The sequence below is a fragment of the Eubalaena glacialis genome, chromosome 10 (genome assembly GCF_028564815.1).
Source record: "Eubalaena glacialis isolate mEubGla1 chromosome 10, mEubGla1.1.hap2.+ XY, whole genome shotgun sequence".
Classification (NCBI taxonomy): domain Eukaryota; kingdom Metazoa; phylum Chordata; class Mammalia; order Artiodactyla; family Balaenidae; genus Eubalaena; species Eubalaena glacialis.
The window spans coordinates 96,580,726-96,605,889 of NC_083725.1; the positions used below are offsets into that span (position 1 = coordinate 96,580,726).

The 25,164-nt window shown below is 43.8% G+C and overlaps 1 protein-coding gene across 1 annotated transcript in view; it reads left to right on the forward strand.

Moving 5' to 3' along the window:
- Positions 1-25,164, forward strand: part of KIAA1549L (KIAA1549 like) — a 294,252-nt gene that overhangs the window by 242,339 nt on the left and 26,749 nt on the right. Inside the window, exon 20 of the mRNA XM_061203754.1 lies at positions 23,116-23,466. Coding sequence (XP_061059737.1) covers positions 23,116-23,466 — 351 coding nt within the window. The remainder of the gene's footprint in view (positions 1-23,115; positions 23,467-25,164) is intronic.

The following is a 25,164-nucleotide window of genomic DNA, read 5'->3' on the forward strand; positions in this document are numbered from 1 at the left end:
TTTTACATGTAGCTGTCCAGTTTTCCCAGCACCACTTATTGAAGAGACTGTCTTTTCTCCATTGTATATCCTTGCCTCCTTTGTCATAGATTAGTTGACCATAGGTGCGTGGGTTTATCTCTGGGCTTTCTATCTTGTTCCATTGATCTATATTTCTGTTTTTGTGCCAGTACCATATTGTCTTGATTACTGTAGCTTTGTAGTACAGTCTGAAGTCAGGGAGTCTGATACCTCCAGCTCCGTTTTTTTTCCCTCAAGACTGCTTTGGCTATTCAGGGTCTTTTGTGTCTCCATAAAAATTTTAAGATTTTTTTGTTCTAGTTCTGTAAAAAATGCCATTGGTAATTTGTTAGGGATTGCATTGAATCTGTAGATTGCTTTGGGAGTATAGTCATTCTTACAATATTGATGCTTCCAATTCAAGAACATGGTATATCTCCCCATCTGTTTGTATCATTTTTAATTTCTTTCATCAGTGTCTTATAGTTTTCTGCATACAGGTCTTTTGTCTCCCTAGGTAGGTTTATTCCGAGGTATTTTATTCTTTTTGTTGCAGTGGTAAATGGGAGTGTTTCCATAATTTCTCTTTCAGATTTTTCATCATTAGTGTATAGGAATGCAAGAGATTTCTGTGCATTAATTTTGTGTCCTGCAACTTTACCAAATTCATTGATTAGCTCTAGTAGTTTTCTGGTGGCATCTTTAGGATTCTCTTTGTATAGTATCATGTCATCTGCAAACAGTGACAGCTTTACTTCTTCTTTTCCGATTTGGATTCCTTTTATTTCTTTTTCTTCTCTGATTGCCGTGGCTAGGACTTCCAAAACCATGTTGAATAATAGTGGTGAGAGGGGACCTCTTTGTCTTATTCCTTATCTTAGAGGAAATGCTTTCAGTTTTTCTCCGTTGAGAATGATGTTTGCTGTGGGTTTGTCATATATGGCCTCTATTATGTTGAGGTAGGTTCCCTCTATGCCCACTTTCTGGAGAGTTTTTATCATAAATGGGTGTTGAATTTTGTCAAAAGCTTTTTCTGCATCTATTGAGATGATCATATGGTTTTTATTCTTCAATTTGTTAATATGGTGTATCACATTGATTGATTTGCGTATATTGAAGAATCCTTGCATCCCTGGGATAAATCCCACTTGATCATGGTGTATGATCCTTTTAATGTGTTGTTGGATTCTGTTTGATAGTATTTTGTTGAGGATTTTTGCATCTATAGTCATCAGTGATATTGGTCTGTAATTTTCTTTTTTTGTATTATCTTTGTCTGGTTTTGGTATCAGGGTGATGGTGGCCTCATAGAATGAGTTTGGGAGTGTTCCTTCCTCCACAATTTTTTAGAAAAGTTTGAGAAGGATGGGTGTTAACTCTTCTCTAAATGTTTGATAGAATTCACCTGTGAAGCCATCTGGTCCTGGACTTCTGTTTGTTGGAAGATTTTTAATCACAGTTTCAATTTCATTACTTGTGATTGGGCTGTTCATATTTTCTATTTCTTCCTGGTGCAGTCTTGGAAGGTTATACCTTTCTAACAATTTGTCCATTTCTTCCAGGTTGTCCATTTTATTGCCATAGAGTTGCTTTAGTAGTCTCTTAGGATGCTTTGTATTTCTGCAGTGTCTGTTGTAACTTCTCCTTTTTCAGTTCTAATTTTATTGATTTGAGTCCTCTCCCTCCTTTTCTTGATGAGTCTGGCTAATGGTTTATCAATTTTGTTTATCTTCTCACAGAACCAGCTTTTAGTTTTATTGATCTTTGCTATTGTTTTCTTTGTTTCTATTTCATTTATTTCTGCTCTGGTCTTTATGATTTCTTTCCTTCTACTAACTTTGGGTTTTGTTTGTTCTTCTTTCTCTAGTTCCTGTAAGTGTAAGCTTAGATTGTTTATTTGAGATTTTTCTTGTTTCTTGAGGTAGGCTTGTATTGCTCTAAACTTCCTTCTCAGAACTGCTTTTGCTGCATCCCATAGGTTTTGGATCGTCGTGTTTTCATTGTCATTTGTCTCTAGGTATTTTTTGATTTCCTCTTTGATTTCTTCAGTGATCTCTTGGTTATTTAGTAACATATTGTTTAGCCTCCATGTGTTTGTGTTTTTACGTTGTTTTCCCTGTAATTGATTTCTAATCTCATAGCGTCATGGTCAGAAAAGATGCTTGATATGATTTCAATTTTCTTAAATTTACTGAGCCTTAATTTGTGACCCAAGACGTGATCTATCCTGGAGAAGGTTCCATGTGCACTTGAGAAGAAAGTGTAATCTGCTGTTTTTGGATGGAATGTCCTATAAATATCAATTAAATCTATCTGGTCTGTTGTGTCATTTAAAGCTTGTGTTTCCTTATTAATTTTCTGTTTGGATGATCTGTTCATTGGTGTAAGTGAGGTGTTAAAGTCCTCCACTATTATTGTGTTACTGTTGATTTCCGCTTTTATAGCTGTTAGCAGTTGCCTTATGTATTGAGGTGCTCCTATGTTGGGTGCATATATATTTATAATTGTTATTTCTTCTTCTTGGATTGATCCCTTGATCATTATGTACTGTCCTTCCTTGTCTCTTGTAACATTCTTTATTTTAAAGTCTATTTTATCTGATATGAGTATTGCTACTCCAGCTTTCTTTTGATTTCCATTTGCATGGAATATCTTTTTCCATCCCCTCACTTTCAGTCTTTATGTGTCCCTAGGTCTGAAGTGGGTCTCTTGTAGACAGCATATATATGGGTCTTGTTTTTGTATCCATTCAGCGAGCCTGTGTCTTTTGGTTGGAACATTTAATCCATTCACGTTTAAGGTAATTATCAATGTGTATGTTCCTGTTACCATTTTCTTAATTGTTATGGGTTTGTTTTTGTAGGTCCTTTTCTTCTCTTGTGTTTCCCACTCAGAGAAGTTCCTTTAGCATTTGTTGTAGAGCTGGTTTGGTGATGCTGAATTCTCTTAGCTTTTGCTTGTCTGTAAAGCTTTTGATTTCTCCGTCAAATCTGAATGAGATCCTTGCCGGTAGAGTAATCTTGGTTGTACGTTCTTCCCTTTCATCACTTTAAATATATCATGCCACTCCCTTCTGGCTTGTAGAGTTTCTGCTGAGAAATCAGCTGTTAACCTTATGGGAGTTCCCTTGCATGTTATTTGTCATTTTTCCTTTGTTGCTTTTTTTTCTTTGTCTTTAATATTTGTCAATTTGATTAGTATGTGTCTTGGCGTGTTTCTCCTTGGGTTTATCCTGCCTGGGACTCTCTGCACTTCCTAGACTTGGGTGGCTATTTCCTTTCCCATGTTAGGGAAGTTTTCGACTATAATCTCTTCAAATATTTTCTCAGGTCCTTTGTCTCTCTCTTCTCCTTCTGGGACCCCTATAATGCAAATGTTGTTGCATTTAATGTTGTCCCAGAGGTCTCTTAGGCTGTCTTCATTTCTTTTCATTCTTTTTTCTTTATTCTGTTCCGTGGCAGTGAATTCCACCATTCTGTCTTCCAGGTCACTTATCCGTTCTTCTGCCTCAGTTATTCTGCTATTGATTCCTTCTAGTGTATTTTTCATTTGTTATTGTATTGTATTGTTCATCTCTGTTTGTTTGTTCTTTAATTCTTCTAGGTGTTTTTTCTTTAATTCTTCTAGGTCTTTGTTAAACATTTTTTGCCTCCATTGCCTCGATCTTTGCCTCCGTTCTTTTTCTGAGGTCCTGGATCATCTTCACTATCATTATTATCATTATTATTATATTATATAATATTATATAATATTATATATATATAATAATATAATATATAATTATATATTATTATATTATATATTATTATATTATATTATTATTATATTATATTATTATTATCATTATCATTATTCTGAATTCTTTTTCTGGAAGGTTGCCTGTCTCCACTTCATTTAGTTGTTTTTCTGGGGTTTTATCTTGTTCTTTCATCTGGTACATAGCCCTCTGCCTTTTCATTTTGTCTCTCTTTCTGTGAATGTGGTTTTTGCTCCACAGGCTGCAGGATTGTAGTTCATCTTGCTTCTGCTGTCTGCCCTCTGATGGTTGAGGCTATCTAAGAGGTTTGTCGGGACCAGCTCCTTGACATGGTAGAAACAAAAGCACCAGGAGGTTGATTTAACTGTGAATTGTTCAAAGGTTGCCTGCTTTAGAGTTCCAAAGGAAACACCTGCATGTAAAAACAAATGAATAAATAAACAAATAAGCCAACAAACACACTCTTCATGGGCAAATCTTAGCCCCAGGACTGATGGCAGCCTGGATTGTTTCAGAATTTTTCCACTGAACAGGAAAAGTGAGGGCCTACGGAAGAGAGACTCTTAGCTCCAAGGGGTTTGGGAATCCCTGTGTTTTGCAGCAAGAATTCTCAACCACTTTGCCACCCTAACAGCTAAGGGATGCCACACACTCCTGGCATTTACTGGGGCTCACTTGGATAGTAATTTTCAGGAGGAGGCACCCCTTTTAGAAGAAGGCATGATTTTAGAAGGATGTTCAAAACTGATCCGTCCTAACAAAGACAGATCATATCTTTAAACTAACTTTGAAATTAATTGAAATTAATTCCTCCAAGTGCAGAAAGCGGGTAGAAAAGATAATGTCAGCCTAATATTTCAAAACAAAAATAACTATTTCAAATTATTTTTTAAATGTTATTTTCCAAATGAAAGTTATATAGAAAATAATGAAGCAGTGGGGAAAGGAAAAGAAAATGCCCCAAATGTGACTTCTCAGGCAGAATAAAGACCCAACTGTTTTTTCCTACATCAGCCAAATTGTTAACCCCTGTATGTGGATGATGAATCAGTCTTTGCTTCCAAAGGGCAAGTAATAATCAAATCATTCCCCAGAAATAAAAACGCACTTCCTCAACCTTGATTTGCATTTGGACTTCAAAAACCTATGACAGGAATAGGGTCAGCTATGTGCCTTGCCCACGAGAGCGTCTCTGAAACAATTGTTTGAATTATAATGTTGAAAATGAGTGCTGACCTCCCAGAAGTAGAGAGCTTTACAAGCATTTCCCTTAGTTTCTCTCCAGCACCTTGTCCGGAATTCCACACCCTGGCGGTGCTCAGACCTTAACAAACATGTGGGCAGTGAGTGAAAATGTTAAGAAGGATGATTGATCCATTGATGCGTCTCAGTAGAGGTGATGTCGAAGGCTCTGATGTAGCCATCACCAGCACTATTACAACCTTGGGGGAAATGTTTTGACATGTTAGTGGAAACCAGATGATTTTAAACTGAAGAGTTTGTAAACCTACAAAAAGGGATGCTACATCAGGCAAGGTTCAGCTGCAGAAAACAGAAAACATCGAGCCATTTTAAACAGACAAAAAGGGACTGTAAGGAATTAGGTGCTCCCAAAATTATCAGAGGGCTGGAGGAGTGTTCCAGGAAAGACTGAGAACAAAACCACAGGGCTGGCCCTGCAGAGGGGCCACTGCTTGTGCCCCAAGCAAGAAGGTGAGGGAAGTGGGCTGCCCTGGAACTGCTGACCAGCAGAAAGATGGGCTCTGCCTCATTCCCTTGGTCCAAACCACACACTAGTGCATTTAATTGACAGAACCTAAGTCTCAGTCACAGCCAGTTCCTCCTGGAGGGCCCCAAGTGCATGTTAGCTGTTGGCCTTCGAGCTCCAGGAAAGTGTGTAGCAAAGAGGTTGCCAAGGCCTGGTCCAACATTCCTACCATGGCACGGGGTAAAAGCAAGATAGAGAATTACCAGGCAGAGCAATATTTGGGAAGCATTTGGGGGAACTAGTGGAGGAAAGCATAGCAAAGAGGAAGATGGAAACACCGTTCAGAGCTCAGTCCCCACCCAGGCTGCAGGCTGGGCACACTGTATTGTGTGTGATGGACTGTTTATCTTGCTGGCGTCTCTCTCGGCTGACAATGAAGCCAGTTTCCTTTGTTCCAGGTGAACAGTGGTTACTGGAAGGAGGCCAAGGGATTGGAACAGTTGTTCTGACGGCTTCCATTTTCGGGGAAATGAAATATGATCTGGAAGGCCCCTGACTGCCTGAGATAGCATACAGCACGTCTGGGGCCTTCTCATTAAACTTGTAAATCCTATTATTAATGGGAGTCTCTCCTGCTCACCTCTCCTCTCCCTCCCCCAGCGTCTTATGGCTTTGGCATGATAGTTAGAGACCAAGGCAAAGCACAAGGATGGCCTGGCACTGCGTGATGTGCCCAGTTAAGGGTACAACCAACTTTTGCTTTCATTGGGAAGCAGATGGTTGGATTTGGGGGTTTTGTCCTTTACCAGAAGCAACGTGCCATTGCCCTCTGAACTAGGTGCCCTGTGTTGGCCCTGACCCCAACACCATCACCTCCTAAGCATCCCACCTAGAACTGCCTTACAGATGTCTCCCATCTCAGCCTTTCATTTCTTTCTCCTGCCTCTGCCAGCTAGTTTAAGCTGCTAATAAGCCTGGCTTGATATGTTATCTCAAGTTAACTTATAGTACATTGTGTTTTAACAGGGGCCTTTAATCCCAGGGAAATATCTGATAATGGGAGATCAGGCTCCCTGGTTGAGGCTGAGGCAGAGGTGGAGGTGTTTGGTGGTGACGTGAGCCTTTTGGTGTAGTCCAGACCTCAGCGGGCTCGTGGCTGCCCGCAAAGATGCTTGTTAATCCCATAAAGATGGAGACCTCTTGGCAGGCGGAGAGCAGGAAGTAGATTCTTGTTTGCAGATTTTGGGGGTGGAAGGCCAGGTTTCAGGACCGCCTAGTGACCCCACTTGGTGCCAGGCCTCCCCTGCTGAACTTTCCCTCCCGTGCAGGCAGGTTCCCACTGGGCAGGAGACAAACAGCTTTCCTTCCTTAGTGAGCACGCAAGTGCCATCTGCCTGCCTGTTCCCTCTGGTTCCCTGTGCTCTGGACGCTGCCTGCTCCTGCTCTTGGTACCCGCCTACTCATCCTGCCTCTTCTGAGCTCTGAGACCTCTTAGCCTCTTGACTAGGGCAGCCACTTACTGCAGGCCAGCGTCCCCAGCGTGCTCTTGGTATGGACACCTGTAGGGGAAGGGAAGGAAGCAGGATTGGACAGAGTTAAAGGTCGGGCTATGGTACAGGAACTACAAGGCCTCAGCTGACCCCACGGGGAGCTCTGTAGCTCACATGGCCCTGAAGAGCTGTCCCGGGTTTTCGAGAAGCATCTGGGCTCTTATCCTCTAGCACTGGCCAGTCCCTAGGTGTCCTTGGGAGAGGCAGCTCTCTTTAGCCAAGGACAATTCCCAGCGAGAGAGTTGCCACTGCCGGTTCCCACTAATGCCCGGGGAGAGCGAGGGCGATTCCCAGTTGACACCTGAGGGCTGGCGGCGTGCCTAGCAGTTCGGGAAGGAGCCCTAGAGTCCTGAGCAGCATAGCACCATCCACCCCATGCTACTTCCTCCCAACCCTGGTGTTCCTTGGCCCACTGTGGCCCTTGAATTCCTGCAGGAGCCGAAGGCCAGGGGACAAATGAGAACACCCCTTGGTAGTTGCTACCCCTTCATTTCCTCTAGCAAACATTTCTCACGTGCAGTGGAACCACTGCATCATATTGCATTTAACATAAGCAAATTCAGTAATATAGACCCTGTAAGACAAAGGAAAGAAATTTAAATATTGCCCCAAAAAATAGCTTTTGTCTATATTCTGTTCATATCATGCGTTACAGGTGATCTGTTTCTTTTTACATATTGTTCTGTAAGATGGTACACACAGGCCATGCATGCTGTACCATGTGGATGATTTAAGGACATTTCAATGGTTTAACTACATGATTTTTCCCTTCTCTGCTGCCATTGGCATCTAAGCCCCACATGTGACTACCTGTGTGAGGCTCTATGGAGAAGAGAAAGGTAGATTAACTAGTGCTTGCCCCGAGGTGCTTTTGCAGACTAGCGGAGGAGACAGGTAGAGACACATGCGGCCGGTTGTGCCAGTGAACTTGGATGGGAACAGGAAGTCTTCCTGAAGGTCTCTTCCTGTCTGTCCCATGGCTGCCAGAGGAAGCCTTCTAAAACACATACCCTTGTTTAAAATCCTTCAGTAGCTCCTCAGGGCTTGGGCATAAGACTCAAACTCTAAGCTTCTGGCTCAGGACCATCTGCTCTGGCTGGCCTGGGCATGCCCTTCTGGCTGGCCTGGGCATGCCCTTCTGGCTGGCCTGGGCATGCCCTTCTGGCTGATGCTGCTTCTCCGAATCCACCCCTTGGCTCCGGCCCTACACGTCCTTCCCAGACTTGCCCTGTGATTTCACATCTCTGCGTCTTTGCATGTGCTCATTCCTCTGCTCAGGACATCCCTTCCCTCCGGCTTAGTGCAGGCCAAGGTTTCTCAACTTCAGCACTATTGATATTTGGGGCTGGATAATTCTTTGTACGGAGGACTGTCCTGTGCATTGTACGACGGTTAGCAGCACCCCTGGCCTCTACCCACCAGCTGCCAGTAGCACCTCCCAGTTGTGAGAGCCAAAAAATGCCTCCAGACATTGCTGAGTGTACCCTGGGGGCAAACCTGTTCCCAGTTGAGAACTGCCTCTTCAGGCAATGCTTTCAGAACTCGGTTAAACATCATCTCCCCGAGAATCTTTTCCTCGACCCCACGTCTGTGGTCTGACTTAAATGCCGTCCTTTGTGTTCCAGTAGCACCTGGGACTCACCCCAATCAAAGCCCTTACTCCCCATTCTCCCTCTGTGGGTTTATATATATTATTTCCCCCACTGCCCTCCTCAAGGACAGGAATCATGTCTTATTCATCCTGGGAGCCTCAGCACTCAGAATAAGAACCAGCGCATATTAGATGCCGTGTCTCTATTTTTTGAGCAAATGAACAAACAAGTGTCAACCAGAAGTGACTCCGGAGCTGAGACTTGAAAATATGGGGCAGATTTAGCTCTGAGCCAGATAAACAGTTGATTTGATTGGCTTATCAACACTGTAGACAAATGCATGTTACTGTTTGAAGTTCAGTCTAAAGGGTGGTTATCAGTTAGGATGCTTTGGCTAAAATAACAGAAAACTGAACCCAGCTCAGACTGTCTCTACTCATTAAGGGCATGTATTGGGTACAGTAAATCCGGGCCTGGTCTGATTGACGCTCCCGTTCCTTTTCTCTGCATTATGCAGTGCTGTCCCCCTCATGCTTTGGGTTCATCTACAGGTTGATTCTCTCCTGTAGGGAATGGCTGCAGCAGCCTCAGGCCTCGTGTCTACATACCGCGTTGGCCAACGCAAGAGAGAATATCTCTTTTCCCAGCCATGAAACGAAGCTTATGGGTTTTACTCTAACTGAGCCACCGTAGGTCAAGTGCCCACCCCACCCCTGTATCAATGGGGCGTGGGGAGGAGGGGGCTTATACTGATTGATTTAACCCAGTCAGACCTCAGCAGCAGAGCTGGGACAGGCTTAGTCCCTGCCGGCCCCCCGCCACTTGCTGAGGCCATCACAGTACCTGCGACTTGAGGAACATTAATCTTTGGAGGCCATCACAGTACCTGCGACTTGAGGAACATCAATCTTTGGGCTTTTTTTTTTTTTTTTTTTTTTAATTTTTTTATTTATGGCTGTGTTGGGTCTTCGTTTCTGTGCGAGGGCTTTCTCTAGTTGTGGCAAGCGGGGGCCACTCTTCATCGCGGTGCGCGGGCCTCTCTTGTTGCGGAGCATAGGCTCCAGACACGCAGGCTCAGTAATTGTGGCTCACGGGCCCAGTTGCTCTGCAGCATGTGGGATCTTCCCAGACCAGGGCTCGAACCCATGTCCCCTGCATTAGCAGGCAGACTCTCAACCACTGCGCCACCAGGGAAGCCCAATCTTTGGGCCTTTTAAGGGGCAAAACCAGCACAGTCCTCCATGTCACTTTTCCCTCCAGTCTCAGCTGTGGGACAGACACATCTTTGGTTGACCGTCCATAAAGGGAAAGATCGGCATGGCGATAAGCCCATGACCATTTCTCCCTGTGGGCTTGGGGAGTCCTGGCTAGGTTGTGTTTTGGAGGCGGAGTGACCAAGAGGGATTTTGTGAGTCTGTCTGGCTTTTTCAAGAGCTGGGAGGAGGAAGAGCAGATTTGAGTTGGTGGCAGGGAGAGCCTGTTTGGCTACGGATTCGTGTCGGCTCTCAACATTGAGCCTCGGAGTCCCCTTGCTGCCTGCAGGGCCAACTCAGCTAAGAAGATGAGAAGAAGCAGGTGATGACTCGTCTCAAGAGCAAAAAGCAAAATAGCTTCCCACGAGAGAAAGCCATTCTTGTGTGTTTACTTTCAGGTTGATTTTTTAAAAGGTATTAGTCATTAGTTGACTCTGGCTCATGTATTGTTCTCAACATTCACAATCAGTACTGTGTAATGGTTATGCTCATGGCCTCTGGAGCTAAGCTGGGTTCACCAGCTTGGCTAGACACTGGCAGTGTGAAGCTGGGCTAGTTTCTCCACCTGGAAAATGGGCATGCAGGTTGAACCTGCCTTATAGGGTTGTTGTGAGGATTAAATGAATTAATGCAGGTAAAGCACCTAGAAGATGCACAGTGGACATTAGCTGTTGTACCTGTGGCTAACAGATTCCATGAGAGAGAGAGGGATACTCTTTTTTCTGTTTCTTTTCCATTCTAGCAGTTTAGACATCACAGGACTGCTGTGAATTGTCTCACCCACTGTGATATTGTGATTTATAATAAGAAATAGATCATTTGGTCTTAGTCCTTGTTGCTGGCCTGGAGCTCCAAAACCCCTTGGGATTTCCTGAGTGATGGGAGCATTAAATGTCCTTTATGTTAATGAGGTGACTTAGAAAGCACCGAAGGATGGGGACTGGTTGCCAGTGGAGCCCACCATGTGATTAAGGGTTGGAACTTTCAGTCCCACTCCCACCCCCTGACCTCCAGGAAGGGAAGAGGGGCTAGAGATTGAGTGCCTAGGTAATGAAGCCTCCATTAAAAACCTAAAAGGACTGAGTTTGGAGAGCTTCCGGGTTGTTGAACACGTGGAGATTGGGGAGAGTGGCACCCTTAGAGAGCATGGAAACTCCTTGCCCTTCCCCATAACTTGCCCTATGCCTCTCTTCCATCTGGCTGTTCTTGATTTATATCTTTTAATAATAAACCAGAAATCTAGTACATAAAATGTTTCTCTGAGTTCTCTGAGCCATTACAGCCGAACCTGAGGAGGGAGTCGTTGGAAACTCCAATCTATAGCTGATTGGTCAGAAGCACAGGTGACAACCTGGACTTGCGACTGGCATCTGAAGTGGCTGGTGGGGTGGGGTGAGGGGCAGTCTGGTGGAACTGAGCTCTTAACCTGTGGAATCTGATGCTCTCTCCAGGTAGAATCAGAATTGAGTTGAACTGTAGGATGCCCAGCTGATGTCCAAGAACTGGATGTGTGGGGAAAAACTCACACAATGGTGATCAGAATTGTACACACTAAAGAGAGGATTGCATTCCTCAAAGAGTGCCTTTCTCCAGCATGATGGGGCTGGAGAAGGGCTTTGTAAAGGGTGCCTGAGACCTTCCCCCCGTTGCCCCGACACAGGCCAGACTTCCAAAGGTGACCTCTAAGAGCACGCTTTGCCAAACCCGGGGTTGCCAGTGGTTATAACTTGGTAAATGTGACTTGCTCAGTAATTGAATTTCCACTGCTCTGTGGAGGGCAGCAGGTCATGGGGGAGAAAGAGAAGAGGATGGAGCCGGTTCCTGAGACGCCTGCTTCAGGAAGAAGATGTTTTGCTTTGGGAGCAGTGAGTAAAGCTGAGACTTGTCCATTTGCTGAGGACATTGGACACCTTCTTTTACCCTTGATTGTCCATCCCCATAATTTCAGTGTAATTCTGGGTCACTCTTTGGAAGATGAGAAAGAAAAAGAATGTCCCTCTCTCTTTAGAAATCTGTGAGAGACCCTGTAAGGTTTTTTCTACTCACCTGAGACAGAAATAGCATGCTGTTTTCATGTCCCTGTAGCTTGGAAGTGATTGTGGGTCATCCTTTGGAAGGCAATCAGAGTGAAACTTGAAATTTTGCTGAGATTTTTAACAAATTCTTTTTGTACAACCTGTTGCAGAAGAGAAATCATTAACCATTATATTGAACCCTCCTACCTGTTCTGAGGGATACCAATCTCCCTCTATTGTCAGAGAAGGTTTTGAGATGTAGGCTCAGGAGGAAGCTGACCCTGTGTCGTGATAGCTCTTCTCCTCACAGGGGAAGTGAAAACTCCCTGAACTTTGGTTTCCACAAGTGGCTTTGTAAATGTCTCTGCTTACTCAGTGACAAGCAGCACTTGCAGTGGGGCTGTAATAGCCAGAGCAGACATTGAACGGAGAGAAGCAGTAGTTTTGTGTTGCCCAAGGGACCCTGTTGGTGGAGAGAAAGATGGTCATGGAGCCAGATCAGTTCATCATGGCCATATGGCCCAGAGATGTAACCCACACTCGATCTTGGGGCTCTTGCTGTGAAGATGCAGAATTTGCTCACAATCTGTTCTCCATGTTAGATGGAGCTGTGATTGGCACTGAGTTGACAATCAGGGCTTTGGGGAAAATTTTAGAGAGAAACTTCAAATTTTTGTGCTTCAGAAATGAAGTGCCTGGGTGGGGCAAAGTGCTGTTGCATACACTTGTGTGTCCTGGAAAGTATGACCTTGTAAGACATCTGTCCACTTTGGGGCTCATAACTCAAGAAATTCTAGAATAAATGGCTTCCAGAGTCCTTCATCCTTCCTCTTCAATTCCATTCTAGATAAGACTGCCTAATTCATTTTAGACATTTGGAATTGTCTTTTACTGTTAAAGACTTTTGAGCAGAAATTCTCCAGGCTTCTTTTAAGATTAATTTCCATCCATTCATTCATTCAATAAGCATTTATTAAAGTTCTACTATTTGCCATTCTGGGATGCAACAGGACACATGACAAAGTCCCTGCCCTCATGACACTTATATTCCAGCAAGGGAAACAGATAACAAACACGTAAGCCCATAGATATACAGCACAATGTCAGAAACGCTGTGGAGGGACATAAAGCAGGGCAAGGCGATGGAATATTGAATATAGAATATAGAAGAACGTAGAAAATATAGAATATCAGGAGGTGCTCTTCATAGGTTGACCAAAGTAGGGCTCTCTGGGGAAGTGACTTTTGAACAGGGACGTGAAGTGAGGAAGCCAGCCAGGCTGACCCCCAGGGGAAGAGCATTCTGGGCAGAAGGTATAGCAAGTTGAAGGGCCCAGAGGAAGATGCGTGCTTGAGGAGCTCAGAGAACATCAAGGAGACCATGTAGCAAGATGCCCTTTCTTGGTAAAGGGTCTCAGCTCTGACTCCTTCCCTATATCCCCACTTGTCACTATCTGCAAGTCCTATCAGCCCTCTTCCAAAATGCATCTTGAACTCAGCTGCATCGTCTTTGTCCATGACCACCCTAATCCAAGCCCCTGCCATATCTCTTCTTGCCTGGATTATTGCAAAAGCCTTCTAACTGACCTCCCATAAATTCCAATCACATTTCAACCCTGCTTAAATTTCTTCAACACTTTCCCATTGCCCTTTGAAGACAGTCCAGCCTTCTTACCATGGCCTTCAAGACCCTACATGATCTGGCCCCTGCCTGCCTCTCCAGCCCCATCTCCTGACAGTTGGAGCTTCAGCCACATGGTCCATGTATTTATTAGTCAGCTCGGACTGCCATCACAAAGTACCACAGACCTGATGACTTAAAACAACTGACATTTATTTTCTCATAGCTCTGGAGGCTGGAAGCCTGAGATCAAGGTGTTGGCAGGGTGGCTTCCTTTTGAGAGCCGTGAGGGAAGGATCTGTTCCAGGTCTCTCTCCTTGGCTTCTAGCTGGCCGTCTTCTCCCTGTCTTCACATTGCCTTCCCTCTTTACATGTCTGTGTCCAAATTTCCTCTTCCTATAAGGATGCCAGTCATACTGAATTAGGGCCCACTCTAATGACCTCATTTTAACTTATCTCTGTAAAGACCCTATCACCAAATAAAGTCACAGTTAGGACTTCAACATAGGAATTTGTGGGGTCAGGGTAGGGGTGGGGACACAATTCAGCCCATGACAGTTACTTTTCTCTTCCTCAAATACTGTAAGCTTTTCCCCATCTCAGGACTTTTCATAAGCTTTCCTATGATCGTCACATGGCCACCCCATTTTCCTTCAGGTCTCCATAAATGTCACCTCTTCAGAGAGGCCTTCCCTACCATCCCCATCAAACCAGCTATGATGCCAACCCATGTTGTTTGTTTCATTAAGCCAAATTTATATATGATAACGTGTACGGGTCTTTAGTGTACAATTGGATGGACTTTGACAAATGTATATACCCTTGTAACCACCAGTGCAATCAAAATGTAGAACATTTTCATCACCTCCGGAAAATTGCCTCATTTCTCCTTTCAGTCAGTCTTTACCACCACGACCTCAAATGGCAACCACTTTTCTGATATCTACTATCATAGTTTTACCTGTTCTTGAACTTCATATAAATGGAATTATTCAGTATGTACTCTTTTGTGTATGACTTCTCTTTTTTTTTTTATAACTATATTTTTCTTCCCTCTCTTTGTTTTGCCAAGTGCTATTTAAATTTATTTATTTATTTATTTATTTTATTTATGGCTGTGTTGGGTCTTCGTTTCTGTGCGAGGGCTTTCTCTAGTTGTGGCAAGCGGGGGCCACTCTTCATCACGGTGCGCGGGCCTCTCACTATCACGGCCTCTCTTGTTGTGGAGCACAGGCTCCAGACGCGCAGGCTCAGTAATTGTGGCTCACGGGCCCAGTTGCTCCGCGGCATGTGGGATCTTCCCAGATCAGGGCTCGAACCCGTGTCCCCTGCATTGGCAGGCAGATTCTCAACCACTGCGCCACCAGGGAAGCCCTGTCTGACTTCTCTTGCTCAAAATTTTCTATGTTTTTGCATGTATCAGTAGTTTATTTTTTTGTTACTGAGTACTATTCCATTGTATGAATATACCACTATTTATCCATCATCCTATTGTTGGACATTTGGGTTGTTTCCAGTTTGGAGCTACTAGAAAACAACTGCTGTAAACATTTTTGCATATATGTTTTGTGAACATATGTACTGTAGTCTAAATGTGTGTGTCCCCCTAAAATTCAAACTTTGAAAGTCTAACCCCCATTTGTTGGTATTAGGAGGTGGGGCCTTGGGGAGGCGATCAGGTCGTGAGTGTGGAATCCATGAATGGGATTAGCGCCCTTATAAAAGAGATTCCCCCAAAGCAACCTCGCCCCTTCCTCTATGTGAGGATACAGTGAGGAGTGTGAATCCTGGAAGAGGGCCCTCACCCAATCACGCTGGCACCCTTGGACTTCCAACCTCCAGGACTGTGAGAAATCAATTTCTGTTGTTTATAAGCCACCCAGTTTGTGTTATTTTATTCTAGCCACCTGAGCAGACTAAGACAATATGTTTTTATTTATCTTGGATAAAGATGTAGGAGTGGAATTTCTGGGTCCCAATGTAGGTGTATGTTTGACTTTTTAAGAAACTACAAACAGGTTTACAAACTATTTGTGCTGTTTACCTTCCCATCAGCATTGTGACAGTTCTAATCCTACTCCTCAATCTCACCAACATTTGTGATTAATCTTTTTAATTTTAGCCATTCCAGTGAATGTCAAATGATATAATTTCCCTAATTACTCATGATGTTGAGCACTTCTTCGTACATTTATTGAACATTTATGTACCTTACTTAATGAGGTGTCTATTCAAGCCTTTTGCCCAATTTTTAAATGACGTTGTCATTTTGTTATTTATCTGTAGGAATTCCTTATATATTTTGGATACAAATCCTAATATTTCTCCTGGTTGGTGGCTTGTCTTTTCATTACTTGTCTGATAAAAAAAAAAAAAAGCTGGTTTTTAATTTTGATAAAGTCTTAGGGCTACAGAATGTGTTCTAGGACCAGGCAATATGATGGAATATTTTCCAGAAAGAAGATAATTAGGGTTCCTAGCAGGGCTATAATTTCCTTCAAGTTTGTTCCCGTGGTGTGTCAAAGAGAAGCTGAAGGCACATGAATACTTAGCCACTGTGTGGGCCTTCCTAGGTGTGCGAGACAGGTGTGCTCTTTTAAACAACGTTGAAAGGATTGCAGATGTTTACTCTGGCCGGTGGGCACCATAAAGCTCAAGCCCAGAGGCCCATGTGTTCAGGTACGGAGAAGAAATGACCTTAATTTCTTCAAATTCCTGTGGCCTTTGCTGCTGAGGATACTTAGATTACCAGCTCAGGTCTTTGGTCTCTTTAATCAATAGAAATTGATAAGAGACCAGACTAGGAATTCAGGCAAGGCTTTCTTGGGACTCGTGCTACAGCAGGAGGGCGTGAAAACAAGAAACACGTGCCCTTGCTCACTCCCTGAGGTGGGGGGGTGGTGAGCTGGTTCCTTAAATGGGGTGAGGGTGAGGGCGGATCTAATGGGTCAGGCAGGAGGCGTAGCTTAGGTGGCCTGCCCACCCCGTTGGTGGTGCCATGTGCAGGGATCATCCGCAGTACCCTGCTTTTGCTCCAGGCACCTCAGAAATGGTTTGTGTCCTTTTTGTATCTTATTGTTCATCATTTGCCCCAACTGCACGTGTGCAGTTATTTTTAGTCCCTTATAGTTTCTTTGTATTCTGTTGCTGGAGATGTTTGTCCAGGTGCAAGCACTGCAGCAAAGATTCCCAGGTCTCAGCCTAGCTCACTTACACCATAAGTATCCAAAATCTTAAATATGGGCGTTTCCTCTAACCCAGTAATTCTACTTCTAGGAATTTGACCTAAGGCTAAATTTATGGTTCTATGCGAAATTTTAATCACAATATACATATTTCAGCTTTGTTTATATGGTAAAATATTGGGAAACCACCTAAAATAGTGGATAGTTAAAAATAGGTTGTAGGGACTTCCCTGGTGGCGCAGTGGTTAAGAATCCACCTGCCAATGCAGGGGACAAGGGTTCGAGCCCTGGTCCGGGAAGATCCCACATGCCGCGGAGCAACTAAGCCTGTGCGCCACAACTACTGAGCCTGCGCTGTAGAGCCCGCAAGCCACAACTACTGAGCCCATGTGCCACAACTGCTGAAGACTGCACGCCTAGAGCCCATGCTCTGCAACAAGAGAAGCCACCACAATGAGAAGCCTGCGCACTGCAGCAAAGAGTAGCCCCCACTCGCCGCAGCTAGAGAAAGCCCGCGCGCAGCAACGAAGACCCAATGTAGCCAAAAATAAGTAAATAAATTAAAATAAATAAATAAATAAATAAATATTTTAAAAGTAGGTTGAAAACTCGATATAGCAGTATGCTATTAACTCTTTTAAGGTTATTTCCTATAAATACATATTTTTATTGACAGATATTTATTTGTAATATTGTATAAAAGATTTCCAAATATGTATAATTCCATTATATATGTATATAAATCCATATATATTCATATATATAGGAGGATTTTTATATATTTTTTACATTCAATTTATATATATTTATAAAATATATATGTGTGTGATTATTCTGTTTATAAAATCATGACCCAGATGGCTCTGAGAAAGTATCTAAACTCAAAAGAATTATGGCGACAAAAGTAGATTTTAAATACTTCTACTTCTTTACTCATATTTTCATATATTGATACAAGAAAACTATCATGCCCAGTAATACTTTTTCAACTTCCTTAATTCCTTTCCCATTCACATGCTTTATTGCTGCTTTTGCATTTCTCTCCAAAATCCCACTAAAAAAATCCTGCCGCCCACTCCCCTTCTGCTTCATTGCCCTCCCCCACTTCCTATTCTCCATCACAAAAGCCAGAGAATCTTGTGGCAAGTGGTGAACTTTCCTTGGAAGAGGAGGAGGGAGAAACTGACGTGGGCCAAGTCAGCATTCTTTGTAGCTGCCTGGGGTGGAGTGATGGGTGAGGTGGGGGAGTAGAGAGGAGAGTGTCGGTAATGTGCCACCATTCATAATCTTCATCTTATTTCATATGCATAGAAAACATCTGGAAGGGCATGCACAAAGGTCAAAATGTTAACATTAGTTATTTCTGGTGGTAGGATTAGAATGGATTTTAATTTTCTTCCTTTCGCTTATCTGTGTTTTCTAATTTTCTGCCATGAACAGACATTCCCTGATTAATTTTTTAGAAGTTTTATTGAAGTATATCTTGATCAATTTATAAAAATCGTTTTAAAAAAAAAGTTCCCCAGTGCTTCTCTGGAGTATGAGGTTGGAGAGGCTAGTATGATAAACTCCAAGTTAAGGAGGTTTAAAAATATATTCTCTGTCCCAGATACGCCACTGACATTTGTACCCAAGCCAGCCATCAGTCAACACTGGGAGATGTGTCTTTGTGCCTGTCTCCCTCTTTTTGTCAAATAAAAGCAAAAGGTATTTTCAAAATTGTACAGGTTAGGAAGAAGGACTTGGAGCAGGTTAGGCCAGTTGACACATATGCCTTATCTGGAAAATGGGTACAACCATACGGCCCTCAGGGATTGGTGAGGGACCACAAGTGGAAAACCCAGCACAGGGCTAGCATATCACAGGTCCTCAAGTAACTTTGAGCACCTGCTCTGTTCAGTTCTTTTGCTTAACAGGCAATTACTTGCTTCAGCTTTGGGCTGAGCTCTGAATTGGAGGCGGTGGATATAACAAAATGACACTGACCCAGCCTTAAAGGAACCCCCAGCCTGTGGGGAGGAGGAGATAATATGGGAGTGTCTGCCAGACCCTCTTCTAAGCGCTTGATATTTGCATATTGATGCTTTACATCCTTATAGTAATCAATAAGGTAGATTTCCTCAATTATTATTTTATAGTCTGTCCTCCTGGTCACAGATATCTGTTCGTCCCTCTGCCAGAGCCAATATCTGTGGTATGGTAATGGACCTGTTTATGTATGTGGTGAGTAAGAGCTTGGGTGCTGGGAATCAGGCTCTCTGGGTTCAAAATGCAGCTCCATCAATTATGGGCAACATATTTGATCTTTCAATGCCTCAATGTCTTCATCTGTAAAATAAGGATAGGCATAGTTGTTGCCTCATAGATTACTGTAAGGAAAAAATGGATCTATATAAAGCACTTATAACAGTGTCTAGCACATAAGCTATTAGTAAATGTTAGCTGCTGTTATTATTGTTGTTGTTATTTGCTTCCTTCTATAGACTGGGAGCTCTTTGAGGGCTGGGACACTATCCTATTTATGTTGTATCTGCAGATCCCAACCCAGGGCCAAGCACAGGGTTGAAATCAATGATTATCTGTTAAGTAAAAGAACAAACTTATCACTACTCATATATTGATATTTTGAGGTAGGGAAGGAGGTGATACAGAGCGGGGGGAGGGATACCCCTTATGAGTGGACATCAGATTCCCCCCAGGCACGATGATTGTAGGAGGAATCTGGGCTCTCTTAGAGCAGATAGCGTCCAAGAAATCAACCTAAATCACAGTAAATGTGAGAACCAGAAGGGACTTCCCCAGACCATGGTTAACACTCCCGTTTTTCAGGTGAGGAGCCTGAGGCGTAGGGAATTCGCGTGGCTCGCCTGTGGCTCTGCAGTGTTGGGGGAAATCTGTTAGGGAATGAGGACTCTTTATCTTAACCTCAAATTCTTTCTACTCCATGGGCAATTGACAGAATTTTTTATTTTGGTTCAATTTCACAAAGCTTTCTTGAATGCCAGGTGTCTTGTGCTAAGTTCATGAGAGACAAGTGAAATGGGCTCAGAGAGCATCCAGACTTGCTCAAGATTAAATAAGCAAATCAAGTGTGAAGAGGGGAAATCCCAGGATATAATGAGAGCTCATCTTGTTTCCATCTATAGATATCAGGAGGCTAAAATAGCAAGTGAGAAGAGTGGGAAAAGAGGAGCTCTTTAGCACCGACCTGTTGAGGTCATACTTGGGTTATGACTCTGGCCCTCCAGTTAAAGGGAGCCCCCTGCCCACGCAAACTGAAAACTCGGGGCAGGGGGAAGCGCAGGTTGATTTCCGTTGGGGTGTTACGGGGTAGATGCAATGGGATTCTGGAGAATGTCTCCCCCTCCCCAGCCAAGATAGTATCTTCCCTGAGCCTTACTCAGAGAACCCCTCCCCGAACTCAGTACAGCCCCACCCCAGGGCTCCTGGGAGAACGGGTGAGTAGGAAGTTGTTGCTAAGAAATATATTCTTGCCCTGCTGAAGTCACAACTATAAATTCACATAATAATCGATCCACCAGTATGACTGGAAATGCATAGCCCAGCTCAGGTGTGGGAAAAATCATAGCCCTCCTCAGCACCATTAATCTTCCACCTGGGAGTAGTTTAGCACTAGGCATCCATTATTTATCCGGGAGACTGGGGATGTGAGGAGGAAGGGCCGTGTGTGGGTAGCAACCAGCATTGACAGGGAACTGTGAGAGGTAACGGGGTGCGGCAAGATGTGCAAGGGACAGGAGCTGGGAGAGCAAGGCTCTGCCATTGCCACCTCTGGTGGACATTGGGTAAGTCACTTAACCGCTCTGGCCTTGAGTTTCTCATCCGTAAAATGGGGCTTGAATTAAATGGTCTCCTAAAGTCCCTTCCGGCTCTGAAATTCCATTCAGAATGTTCTAAGCGTTGTAAGAAAATTTTTTTCAGAAGTTGCATTCACTACCCTAGAAGGTATCACTGGGAGCACGTTTCCTGGGGAGCGATTTCAAGGCTTTCCCTAAAGAACCCCGATGCATAAGGGCCCCGGGGCGTCCCCAGCCCAGGGTCTGGGGGCATACACCCAGGCATGAAATGTCTTTGAGTTCTTGTTTATTATTATGAAGGTAATTTTGCACTCTACTCCATAATCTATTCTTGCATGCGTTAATACAAAAATAGTATTCTGAATTACTGTTGATGTACATTGATAAATCTAGACTTGCAGGTCCACAGAGAATCTTGTCTTTTGATCTTGAACTATAGCCAAGCCCTAATTCTGTGTGATAAGATTACAGGAAATGTCTAATTTCTTTTTTCATGCTTTCTGTATTTTTTATTTCTTCTCTAATGCACGTGTATTAATATCAAAGAAAAGTACATAAATGTTTAAAACATGAAAAATAATGTTGTTCTGACCTTCCACATCTAGATTTTAAGGAGGGAAGGGGTCCCTTTAATGAATGGGTTCCCTGATGACATTTTCTTGCTGTGCTCATTCCTATATGTCCGGGTGCTTTATCTGTGAGAAATAACGTGTGGTTGAATGAATAAAAGTAATAATAATGACAATTATGATAGCAACAAAAGCTACTATTACTGTGTTTTTACCATGTGCTGCTGTTCTAAACTCTTTACCTCTATCATCTTGTTCAGTCCTTAAAAAACCCTTTGAGGCAGGTCTTATTATTATCCTCATTTTACAGATGAGGAAACTGAAACATCAAAAAGTTAAGTAACTGTCCTGGTTGGAACATCTTTTCTGCCCTTTTACCTTCTCGCATCGCCTTTTAGATCTGGTCGTTGCAGCAGCATCCGCCCTGCACGGTAGCAGCTTGACTGTGTTACCCTAACAGTTCCTCATCTCTTGGCTTTGCCCTGAGGCTTCTCTGCACTCTTCTGTGGGACACCTGTGGGACCCCATTCTGCCCACCTGGCTCCTGCACAGATCTCAGAGTGCAAGGACAGTCTCTGGAGGGTCATTGACTCATTCCTCAGAGGGTCCCCAGAGGGATTAAACCTCTGTGGCCCACAGCAATCATTAACTCAGTACCGCACCCTTGACTGGCTTTTCTTCCTTCCCCAGTTTACTCATTCTAGGCCCCCAGTCCCCAGGAATTCTTTTCCAAAATGAATTATCTGTATATAAATGTACGTCTCAGGTTCTGCTTTTTGGGGCAACCTAAGCTAAGACATTGCTCAAAGTCACACAGCAGTTAAGCTGTGAAACCCAGGTAGGAGAATATTCACTCTATGTAAAATAATTATAAGCACCCAGAACCAGGATATAAATACATAAATCTTTTTAAAGGGGCATGTGTGCACGGAAGAGGAGTGTACACACAAAATCAGATAGGTTTAGGAATGGAATAACTACGCCAAATGTAAATGGACTTTTTTGATTTTTTTTCCCTCTTGCTTATCTGTATTGTCTAACTTGCCTAAAGTGACAGCTGTTTCTTGTGTCATGGATGGAGAGCAGGGTGGCAAACTGATCTATGCCAGTTTATTCACGCAGAACCCTCAGGTTCTTTTAGCAGATAGTGGTAGCCATGGACATACTTGAAGTGGACGTGGGTTAACTAGTCTCTGCAACCTCACTATCATATTATCACAAAAGCAAGTCTCAGACCAAAATCTGCCACACATGCAGACTTATTAAATAAGCATTCATTAGCAGGCAAACATAAGACAGTCCAGGCAACCTGCTCTGGAAGCTGATCAAGTCCTAGCTCTCTGCCCATCTGAGTACTGCAACTGCTCCCTGAATGGAAGGTTCACTGGAAGAAGGCAGAAGAACATTCTAAAGCAGTGGGTCTCAAACTTGAGCAGCCATCAGAATCTCCTAGAGGGCTTGTTAAGGCACCGATTGCTGGGCCCTGACCCCAGAGCTCCTGACTCAGGGGGCACTACGCTTTGAGGTCTGGTTTTGTTATTCTCTCTGATAACTGGCATCAGGCAACCAGCAATTCCCTCAATGGCTGGGGCACAGGACCATTTAGGGGGTTAGTCTATGGTCTAGAACACCAGCCCCTGGAGTGTAGACTACAAGATGCTCTAGATTCTTTTACGTAAAAGGCCTAAGGGTGGAGAATGTCTCTGAAAGGCTTTAGAGGATACCACTCATGTCATCAATGAAAAGCCATTTCTCATCCTCATTATGCTAATTAGCAAAGCCTGATGCATTCCTTAAGGTCCAGAAAACTGAAGTTCACAGAGATAGTTGTGTGTTTTCACATAGATAGTGTGGCCTCACTGATATAATGCTAGCTGACTACCCCTGTAGTGTGAATGCCTGGAGAGGGCGCCTAGGGTCTAATATAAATGAGCACACATGCCTAATAACACGCGCCTAAACAGAACGTTTTAGAGTAAATTACAGACATCATTAATGGGAAGGAAAGTTCATTAACAAATCGATGGGCATTTGTTTGGTCCCACAGACTGAGCCTGAAATCATAGAGGAAACCAACATTGACAGAGTGAATGAGCCCCGGGGCTACGCCCGGTCGAGGCAGGTGAAAGGCCACTCGGAGACCTCCACGCTGAGCTCGCAGCCCTCCATCGACGAGGTCCGGCAACAGATGCACATGCTACTGGAGGAGGCCTTCAGCCTGGCATCCGCAGGACACGCAGGCCAGAGCCGACACCCAGAGGCCTATGGCTCCGCCCAGCACCTGCCCTACTCCGAGGTGGTGACCAGCGCTCCTGGGACCATGACGCGGCCCCGGGCTGGGGTGCAGTGGGTGCCGACCTACCGCCCCGAAATGTACCAGTACAGTCTGCCCCGGCCGGTAAGTCAGACATCCCTCCGCGTGCCTGCCCTCCTCAGGTCAGCCCCGGCCAGGGTGTTCCGACAGGGGTTTCAGAGCGGGAACTTTCCTGATGAGCCGCCTTGGGATTTGGAAACGAACTTTGCTGGGCTTTCACACGTCCTCCACCCAGGATCCAAGCCTAAGCCTTTTAGTCCTGTGGACACAGACACACAGGAAGCCCTTATGTCCGACCGTAATATGTTTTAGAATGACTTCCCTTTTTTATCCCTCCTGTGAAGGGCTGACCTCGCTCTTCATGCACGAGTTGTCTTCTACAACCCCACGTTTAAAGGCCCTGGTTTAAATGTCAGAACGTGTTGCAGAGCCCCATGTTAGGGGCCCGTGTAGCCTGGTGGCTCCCAGCAGAGGCTTTGGAGGAGGGTGCCTTGACTTTGAATCCCAGCTGACTTTGTAACTTGGGGACTTAAATTTTCTACAGGTAAAGTAAACAGGTAAGAAAAATAACTGATATCCTAGGGTGGTTGTAAAGATTAACCAAGTTGGTATACATGAGGTACTAGAAAAATGCCAGGCACCCAGTAAATGCCATAGAAGTTTCAGCCATGATTATCTCATTAAGTAGTAACTGTATTTCAGTATCTGAGAAAGCATCCAATGACTAAAAGCTTCCATGATTTAAACAACCATTTTAATTAGTTTGCGTGTAATTAGTTCATCACCATAGCATCTACAGATATCTTTTTAAAAAGACAGACATAGTTTTATAAGCCACAGACCGTAATAGACAATGCTTTGTATATGTATAGATTCCACCCTGGTAATACTTCATGCCCTATCCCCAAGGGTTACTCATTAATAGAGCTTTATAAATTGTTGTTGTGATATGTAATTACCCAATAAAAGCTAACATCTATAGAGTGCTTCACTGTTACTAGGTACTGATCTAAGTGTCATGCGTATGTTAACTCATTTATTTGGTCCTTACTACAAGTCTCTGAGACAGGTACTAGTTTACTAGTTTTATCCCTATTTTACAGATGAGGAAACTGAGGTTACACAGCTTGTTCAAGTCACACAGCCAGGAAGGGGCAGAGCCAGGACCCAAAGCCAGGCCATCTGGTGACAGAGCCCATGTTCTCAACCTGCCTTGTGCTGTTACATTGTCTTTCCATCGTATTATTTCTTTCATTTTCAGTAGACTATTCGGGATACCTATGGGCTTGTGGAGCCTTTTGATAACTCCAACCACCACCTCCCCAAAGCACACACTACAGTGGCACTTAATAAACTGCTGTTATGCTATGTAACTACCTAATCTACACACTATTGTGAATTTCCTTATTCTTTGCTCCAGATTCCTCCTGACCAGGTCCCTGAGATGTCTCCCCTTCACACTTCTCCTAATCCCCTCAGTCTCTCTTTCTGTCGGTGCCCTCTCTTTGAATGTCAGTCTCTGGCCCAGCCTTTCCCTGTTGATAAAACTCTGTCAGGAGAGACCAAAGTTTATTTCAAACTGAGCCTTTGGGGCAGGGACACTTGTGCTTGAGTGCGGTCATCATCACTGCAAGGGTTTGTCCTTAAGTCGGCAGGTGCAGAATTTCTATTTTGTCTGTTCACTCCAGGGTGATCAGATCATGCTGATTAAACTCACAAAAACTACTTTATTATTAAGAATATTAACTTACAGGGCTTCCCTGGTGGCGCAGTGGTTGAGAA